Source organism: Humulus lupulus, chromosome 8 (assembly GCF_963169125.1).
Source record: "Humulus lupulus chromosome 8, drHumLupu1.1, whole genome shotgun sequence".
Taxonomy (NCBI): domain Eukaryota; kingdom Viridiplantae; phylum Streptophyta; class Magnoliopsida; order Rosales; family Cannabaceae; genus Humulus; species Humulus lupulus.
The window spans coordinates 151,734,943-151,744,284 of record NC_084800.1 but is presented as its reverse complement, the minus strand read 5'-3'; the positions used below and the strand labels follow the sequence as shown (position 1 = coordinate 151,744,284).

At 38.7% G+C, this 9,342-nt stretch overlaps 1 protein-coding gene across 4 annotated transcripts; it reads left to right on the top strand.

Moving 5' to 3' along the window:
* The first annotated feature begins 238 nt into the window (after positions 1–238).
* Positions 239–9,148, top strand: LOC133798558 (uncharacterized). 4 transcript variants are annotated; one of them, XM_062236905.1, is made up of 5 exons: positions 239–480; positions 603–883; positions 1,295–2,152; positions 3,170–4,333; positions 5,628–9,148. In XM_062236905.1, the coding sequence occupies exons 2-5, from the start codon at positions 721–723 to the stop codon at positions 8,681–8,683; spliced, it is 5,241 nt and encodes a 1,746-aa protein (XP_062092889.1). In that variant the 5' UTR covers positions 239–480; positions 603–720; the 3' UTR covers positions 8,684–9,148. The 4 variants fall into 4 exon arrangements, with proteins under 4 accessions (XP_062092889.1, XP_062092888.1, XP_062092891.1 ...); XM_062236904.1 differs by having other exon boundaries at positions 554–883; XM_062236907.1 differs by having other exon boundaries at positions 239–883; positions 5,631–9,148.
* Positions 9,149–9,342: the final 194 nt, after the last annotated feature.

Below are 9,342 nucleotides of genomic sequence, written 5' to 3'. Positions count from 1 at the left end.
TATTAAAACAAATAAACAAATAAAAGTGAGAGAAAATTATAAAGAAAAGGAAAATGAAAGAAAATAAATTAAAAGCAGGAAAATAATAAATTAATTGTCATTTTAAAATAATTTATTTATATAATTTATATTTTTTGTTTATATTATTTAATTCACGGACGTAAAAGCGCATTGGAATAGAGTTTAATTGAGAAGTTGAAATCCGATATCAATCTCTCTCTAGGTGCTTCTTGTCCCTTATCGGCTCACGTTCTCACTTTCTCGCCCCCACAGGAAAATTTTCCCACCAAGCAAAGAAAAAGAGAACCGAAGGAAAATTTTAATTTTAATTTTATTTTTAGGATAGAGAGAGAGTAAGAAGACGGTCTCTTACCAGAGGGTCGAAGAAGATAACGATAGCAAACCCTAGGAATTAGAATAACTTGCGGCCGCAGCGGCGCCTTTCTTTGTTTGATTTCTGGAACGATTGTTGCCGCTTAGGTTTGCCCTCGTATTTTCTGTGCTTCGTGTTTCGAGTTTTTTTTTTGGTTGTAAACTTTTAAATTCCTTTTAGGTTGGGGATTTTTATTGTGATTCTGATTAGCGGTGGTTTGGAGCTCCAGATTACGGCAGCAGGAGGCTGATTAGGGCTGGGGCAGAGGTTTTGGTTGTTTGGTGTGAAGTTGAGCGGTGGGGTTTTCAGAGGGGGCCGTGGCTTCCCATGCGATTGTGTTGGTTTTCATGCCGCCTGAACCATTGCCTTGGGATCGGAAGGACTTCTTCAGAGAGAGGAAGCACGAGAGGTCGGAGTCCCTAGGGTCTGTCGCCAGATGGAGGGACTCGTCCCATCATGGTTCGCGAGAGCTCAATCGATGGGGATCGGCCGATTTTCGCAGACCATTAGGTATGCTTAAATATTATATCCTCTGGCTAAAACTCGGCTTATGGCCTCCAAATGGTTTTCTTCTTTTGTTTCTTTTATTTATTTATTTATTTTTTTGTGTTTTTTCATTCCTCATCTTCAATTTTTCTCACCCTACTCAAACAACGAAGAAGGGAGTTGGGCCCGTGAACTAGTTTTTGTGCCGTTTCTTTTTTGCTTTTATGATATGAGAGTTTTTCGTATCTCTGTTACTGCGCCATCCCTCCTTAAGAATTATTGTCTGTGTTCATTATTTCATGGGTATTGCTTAGATCTGGGGTTTTCTTTTCCTTTGTGTAGAGATCCGAGAAAGGTGATTTTGTTACCTTTGGCTTTCTTGCAAATTCCTATGGTGATATGTAATTATTTATTAATTTTTGAATATTTCTGAAGGTCATGGTAAGCAAGGAGGTTGGCACTTTTTCTCTGAGGTGTCTGGCCATGGGTATGCATCTCGGTCCAGTGAGAAGGTGCTAGAAGATGATGGCTGCCGGCCTTCTAATTCTCGTGGGGAAGGGAAATATGGCAGGAGTAGTCGGGAAAATAGAGGTTCTTATAATCAAAGAGAATGGAGGGGTCACTCCTGGGAAACAAATAATGGGTTTTCAAACACACCTGGAAGAGTGCATGACGTGAACAATGAACAGAAATCACGAGAAGATTTGCCATCATATTCATCTCATTCGAATGGTGGCTTTGGAAACACATGGGATCAGGTTCAGTTTAAGGACCAACATGATAAGACAGGTGGTTCCATGGGGTTGGGCACAGGGCAGAGATGTGACAGGGAGCATTCTCTGGGCTTAAATGATTGGAAGCCGATGAAGTGGACGAGATCTGGAAGCTTATCTTCAAGAGGATCAGGTTTCAGCCATTTGAGTAGCTCTAAGAGTGCTGGGGCTATAGATTCAATTGATGCTAAGGTCGAATCCCAGACGAAAAATGCAACTCCAGTTCAGTCTCCTTCGGCAGATGCTAACGCATGTGTGACATCTGCTGCACCATTGGAAGAGACAACATCCAGGAAGAAGCCTCGCCTTGGATGGGGTGAGGGATTGGCCAAGTATGAGAAAAAGAAGGTTGAGGGCCCTGAGGTTACCTTTAACAGAGGTGGGGCATTTACTGTAAGCAATGCAGAACCTTCCCATTCTCTCAGTTCAAGCCTGATTGATAAAAGCCCTAGAGTTACTAGTTTTTCAGATTGTGCATCTCCTGCAACTCCATCTTCTGTTGCTTGCAGCTCTTCCCCAGGTATGTTGATGATTTTCATAAACTATTTTCTACTACTTAGTATTATTAATAATGATTTTCTTAATTGATTTTTGAAAGTTACAAACGTTAGTTTTTTTTTTTGACGAAATTCAAACATTAGTTGGTTGAGGATTTGTATTGGAATTTAGGAGATCTTTAAGCTTTAGTATCATAGAAGTACCATTCATTCCGATCTTATTAATCTAAGTCAACATAATCTAGTATATTTTATGGTTTAAGGTAGTGTTGCTCAGTTTTCATAAAGTTAGGTTATTCGCTAATCTTGGCAGGAAGTATTATGTGCTATGGAATTTTGTAGTAACCTTATTGTATCTGTGGCTGGCTGAGATAAAGGTTTTGAGAGACTGGAAACTCATTTCTAAAAAAAATATTTTGGTGCTTGAATAACGTATATATTGAGGAATCAACTGTAGTGATTACACAACTATTTTTTGATCTGAATGTTGAGCTGTGCTGGTGTCTTGTGATGCTCTTTCTGAAGTAGAAGTGATTTGAATTTCCATGGTCTGTGACCAGGCATATCCTCTCTCGCAAGAGATGTAGACATTTTCTTGAGTGTAGAATCCCTCTTCTAGCATAAATAAGTATTTCTTTGTTATACGTGATTTGAAAATGTTTAATCCTTTTAAATTTGACTGATAGTTGCATTTTTTTAAGTTATCTTTGACTGGTTATTCATACATGTGTCATTGATCATTTGTAGATGCCATTTACTTGAGATTTTTTTTATTCCATTTTGAATTGAAGCATTTTTAACAGATTTACTTTGAATGTGGGCTCATATTTGGCATCTAATTTTTTTATTTGGCTGTTATGGGATCTAATTTTTGGAGACTTGAATTACAATTGTTGTCCTTTAATTTTCTGATGAACTTTTTGCCTTGTTTTATCACCTGATTCATCATTGCTGTGCGCTCTTACTTCTGAGGAGTCTTCTTTTATTTTATTATGTATGTATATAAATTTTTAATGTTCAATTTTTTCTCTTTGCAACAGGTGTGGAGGAGAAATCATTTGGCAAGGCAGTGAGTATAGATAATGATAGTAGCAACTTATGTGGCTCACCTGGTCCTGTGTCTCATAATCATTCAGAAGGGTTCTCATTTAACTTGGAAAAAATGGATTCCAACTCGATATCAACATTGGGTTCGTCACTAGTTGAGTTACTACAGTCAGATGATCCAAATTCAATGGACTCAACTTATGTGAGGTCTACTGCAATTAATAAGTTGCTTGTTTGGAAGGCTGAAATTTCAAAGACATTGGAGGTGACTGAAACAGAAATTGATTCACTTGAAAATGAACTCAAGTCGTTGAAATCCATCGCTGTAGGTAGCTCTCCATCAGCTTCTAGTTCTTTGCCTGCAGAGGACCATTTAAAATCTTCTGAAGAAGGTGTTATTACCCATCTTATCCCACGTCCTGCTCCGTTGCAAATTAGATCTTCTGGTGATGCAGTTGTGGAGAAGTTACCAATCAGCAATGGTGATCAGGAGGAAGCTTGTGCAAATGTAAAGGCTGAGGATGTTGATAGTCCTGGAACTGTGACTTCGAAGTTTGTTGAGCTACTATCTTTGGCTAAAGCTGTATCTTCTTCAGATATGCTGAATCATGCTGCTGGGAATTTGGATCACATTCCATTGACCAACAAGGAAGTGCAACACTCAGTGCTTGGTTCAGGAGGAGAAGAAACTGTTCCAGGTACTTGTGGGGATTGTAGTATGCTAACTGAGGGTGAATTAACTGCACCTATAACTGATACTTTGGGTTCATGTACTGATGGAGAAGTTAAATTACATAGTGTCATTTTGTCGTCAAATAAAGAATTAGCAAAAGGAGCTCATGACATATTTAATAAGCTATTGCCACAAGATGATTTTAACTTAGATAGTTCTGAAGGTTGCAATGCTGCATCTCGGCAGGATTACGCACTAGTTAGAGAGAAATTTGTGATGAGGAGGCAATTTATAAAGTTTAAGGAGAGAGTTATAACCTTAAAATTCAGAGCCTTCCAAAGCTTGTGGAAAGAAGACATGCATTTGCTATCTATAAGGAAGCACCGTGCAAAATCTCAGAAAAAGTCTGATTTAAGCTTACGGTCAGTGCATAATGGTTATCAAAAGCATCGATCTTCCATCCGTTCTCGTTTTTCTTCACCAGGTAAGCAGCCTACTCTCGTTTTGAACTTGCTATTATCTAGTATTTATATTTGAAACAAATGCATGACCCTTATGAGTATGTAAAGAGCTGTAGATTCTGTATGGTCAGTTCTTGTTTTCTGGGTTTGTTTATTTATTTAATTTTTATATTTGTTTTTTTTTCTCGTTATTGTAGTAATGTAGTTTATATTGGTAGTCAGGAAGATTTTTTAAATAGAAATAAGAAAGAACATTAAAACTCAGATTCGGTGGCACTGTGGAGGTCTCGAGATTAAACTAGGAAGGGGAGGAGAAAGTACGTTTTTTAAATTGCAAGCGCTGTCGTGTATTAGGGTATATAGCGGAAAGAACTCTGATATTTCTTGTCGTATTGTACTCTGTAAAGTGTGTTGTTCTTTCATTCTACTTCAAAGGAAGGGTAATCCTACACTAGCTGAAAGAATTTATTAGTGAGGAATTTACTTGTGCCAACAATAAAACATCATGTCACTTGTACACCAAACAGGAAATATTTACAAAGAATGCCACAAGAAAGGAGTGGCCCGATTCTAATAACTATACAAAAGGTATCATTATTACCGTTGAATCTTGGTGAGGACAAAGTAAGCTGTATAAGAAAGTATGTAATGACAATGATTAAGTTTGGATTTTAGATGGGGCCTATTAAGAGAGAAGTAAAAGAAAACGATGGCCATAATATTAGGGATATGGTGAGATTTAAAGTTTGGACTGAAATATAACTTTTTTCTTTTTCACTTTTTGGATTTGTTGGTTGTAGTGTTTTATGCCACATAAGTCATGTTTGGATAGTGAGATTGAATAGGATATGATTGGATTAAAAAATATTAGAGAAAAATATAGAAAAATGATTAAGTTGATCATTTACCAGCAATAAATTAGGAGAAAATAAGTTGGGTCAAAGTTTTATTTTTTTTCCCTTATTAGCATGGGGATTATGGGCATAAATTTTTTTCCAAGTTTTCAATGAGATTCATGCCAAGGGATTATTTAGGTTGGATTAATTTTTTCAATATTTTCTCTAATTTCATAACAAATCACAGGATAAAAATGATCTAATACCATTCTCCAAATGTGACCATAGAGTTTTAATGGTGAATCACATTTTTTTAAGGTATCTTTTAGCTTTATTGTTTAATTTAAGGTGAATGATACTTTCAAGCACATTATTTGTTTGTTAGTTACAAGAATGTAAGTCAATATCCGTTATGGTATCCTTTTTTTTATTTCTTGTTTTCCCTCATTCTAATTGGGAACAACTTGAATTTCTCTTACAGCAGGAAACTTAAGTTTGGTCCCTACAGCAGAAGTTATGGATTTTACAGGCAAGTTGCTGTTGGATTCCCAGATCAAGCTTTATAGGAACAACTTGAAGATGCCTGCTCTAATTTTGGACAAAAAGGAGAAGATCGTGTCAAGGTTTATTTCTAATAATGGATTAGTTGAAGATCCCTGTGTTGTTGAGAAGGAGAGGGCTATGATTAATCCCTGGACCCCTGCAGAAAAAGAAATTTTCATGGATAAGCTAGCTACTTGTGGGAAGGATTTTAAAAAAATTGCCTCTTTTCTTGACCACAAGACAACTGCTGACTGTGTTGAGTTCTACTACAAAAATCACAAATCTGATTCTTTTGAGAAAAAGAAGAAATTGGACTGTGGTAAGCAGGTCAAGTCCTTGGCTAATGCTACGTACTTAAGGCTAAACAAAAAGTGGAATCGTGAGATGAATGCTGCCTCCCTTGATATTCTGGATGTGGCTTCAGTGATGGCGGCCAATGCTGATGATAATATGAGAAATCGGAAGACATGCTCTGGAAGGTCGATTTTGGGAGGATTGAGTGAATCTAAAGCATCATGGGGTGATGATGGTACTGATGAAAGATCATCTAGCTTTGATATCATTGGGAATGATAGAGAAACATTTGCTGCTGATGTTCTGGCTGGTATATGTGGATCCCTATCATCAGAGGCGATGAGTTCTTGTATTACAAGTTCTGTTGATCCTGGGGAGGGCTACAGGGAGTGGAGGTCCCAGAAAGTTGATTCTGTAGTTAGACGCCCTTTAACACCTGATGTTACACAACATGTTGATGATGGGACTTGTTCTGATGAGAGTTGTGGAGAAATGGATCCAACTGATTGGACAGATGAGGAAAAATCTTTCTTTGTCCAAGCAGTTACATCATATGGTAGGGATTTTTCCAAGATCTCTCAATGTGTCAGATCGAGGTCTCGGGATCAGTGCAAGGTTTTCTTCAGTAAGGCTAGGAAGTGCCTTGGTCTTGATGTGATACATCCTGGAGCAGGAAATGAAAGAACATTTACAGGTGATGATGCTAATGGAAGTGGAAGTGGTTCTGAAAATGTCTCTGCTCGAGAAATGGGTTCAGGTATTTGCAGTGATAAGTCAGGTTCTAAAATGGACGAGGACTTGCCATTGTCTGCCATGAAGATGAATAATGATGAAACTGATCCAGCTGAGAACTTTACTTCACAAACTGCACTGAGCAGGTCAGAGGGAAAAAATGAAAAGGAGCAGCTAAACAGTAAAAGAAACATTGGGGCTTCAGAATCTCAGGTGTCTGATCCATGTCCGACTCAGAGTAGGCCCAATTTAGTGTCTGATGGTGATAGTACTATCACACAAAGTGTTGGTGAAACAAAGATACTTCCTATCGAAGAAAGAAACTCTGTGTTGGCTGGTATAGAGACTGAAAGGAAGGATGGGGATGAACAGGGGACTTCTGTTGCAGAATCGGTATCTGTTTGTGAGGGAAATGAAAATGATAAGCTACTTAATGCAGAATCTATGATTGGGATGAAACCTGTAGATGAAGTATCTTCTGATGAACTTGGGAACCAAACGGACGGGCAAGATGAGAAGTGCAATGCAAGTACAAGTGGGCAAAGTGGCTTAGACTCTGTGGTACAGGATTCAAATTCAATTGGCAATGCTTCCCAAATGGCTTCTGATAGAAATTCTTGTTCAGGTTTCAGTCTGAACCCTGACTACCAGCGTCAAGTGTCTATTGAGTTGAATTCCAAGGAAAAGTCTTGTGTAATCTCATGTTCCCAAGAGACTCCTCTTGTTTCTGCCAATTCAATGTCGCTGGACTCTGATGTCATTCAGTGTGAGAAAAATGGTAATGAAGATAAAATTTCATCATCACTGGATTTTCAGGAGAGCAGGGATGTGTGTCATATATCTGTTTGTAAAGATGAATCTAATGAGCATGTAACAGGTCTTCCTTTATTAACCAATGCTCAATCCTCCCAGGTTCTGAGGGCCTATCCATTACAAATGCAAGTGAAAAAAGAGGTGAATGGGGGTGTCATGTGCAGAAATTCCTCTGAAGTTCAAAGCCTTTCCAGTTCAGAAACAAGTAGCAATGCTCCTTTATCGCAAAATTGTTATCTACAAAGGTGCAGCAATTTGAATACTCCGTGTTCAATGACTGAGTTTCCACTCATGTCTCAAAATATAGAACAAGCAATTGATGGCCGGAAATCTCGTTCCCAGAGTTTGTCAGATTCAGAAAAGCCAAGCAGGAGTGGTGGTGATGTGAAATTGTTTGGTAAGATACTTACCACCCCGTCTTTGCTGAAGGCAGATTCCAATTATTGGGAGAATGAAGAAAAAGAAGGGAGTAACAATCATAAGTTGAGCAACCAGTCTAATCTGAAGTTCAGTAACCTCCACAATTCAGATGGAAATTCTACCCTCTTAAAGTTTGATCGTAAAAATTATTTGGGTATTGAGAATGTTCAAATGAGGAGTTACTCTTATTGGGATGGAAACAGATTGCAAGCCACATTTCCATCTGTGCCGGATTCTGCAATTTTACTGGCCAAGTATCCTGCTGCATTCAGTAATTTCTCCGCTCCCTCTTCTACTGTGGAGCAGCAGTCATTGCAGTCAGTTGTCAATAGTAATGAACTGGATGTGAATGGAGTGTCAGCTTATCCGACCAGGGAGACTAGTAACAGCAATGGAATGGTTGATTATCAGGTGTACCGGAGTCGTGAGGCTGCTAAAGTGCAGCCATTTACTGTAGATGTGAAGCAGAGACAAGACATGTTCTCTGAGGTGCAGAGGCGGAATGGAATTGAAACTATTTCTAGCTTTCAGCACCAAGGAAGAGGGATGGTAGGAATAAACGTCTTGGGGAGGGGAGGTATTGTTGTTGGTGGAGCATGCACTACGGGTGTTTCAGATCCTGTGGCCGCACTGAAAATGCACTTTGCGAAAACTGAGCAGCAGTATGGGGGCCAGAGTAGCAGCATCATCAGAGAGGATGAGTCTTGGAGAGGGAATGGGGACATGGGCAGATAGTAGATGTTATGCCTTTTAGATGAATGGGGCCTCCGGAAGGCGGCCCTTTCGAGCGGCATATTCTTTTCATTGCCGCGCCCTGTATTATAGTTTTTGTATTGTTCAACGATGAAATGATAGGGGCAATAGATGGGTTCTTTTGGTTCTTTTTGGTAAATTATCTTGTTAGGTGCGCTTGTAATATTCCAGCAGCTTTGTATTTGTATTTGATGCCAAAAAAAAAAACTACAGAAAATAATTCGTTAAAGATGGTTGGGGGGTGGGGGAAGGGTTTATTCGGTTTTGACCATCTTGTTCTTTTCGTATCTTATTAATTTATCTCGTTAAGTTCTACAGGTCTGCTTCCATTCTCGCTCTCCTTTATAGTAGGCTATTTATTGTTATGGTTCATTGAGCTTTTGGATTGTTGACAACGTTGTGTTTTGCGGGTTTCAATTCCATTTATAATGCATACGTTACTTTTTACTTCAAGCCTCCAATTTATTCTGTTTCGGTTAGGGATTGGCAGCAGTTTCGGTTAAGGATTTACTGTAGTTGGCGGTATAATGACGTCTGCTGCTTTGTCTTTACACTCAATTGGATCACATGCACTATTTCAGCAATCTTTAATTCTTTCACCACCCAAATGTGGCTTTTTCTGAATAGTCTGGCTTAGGGAC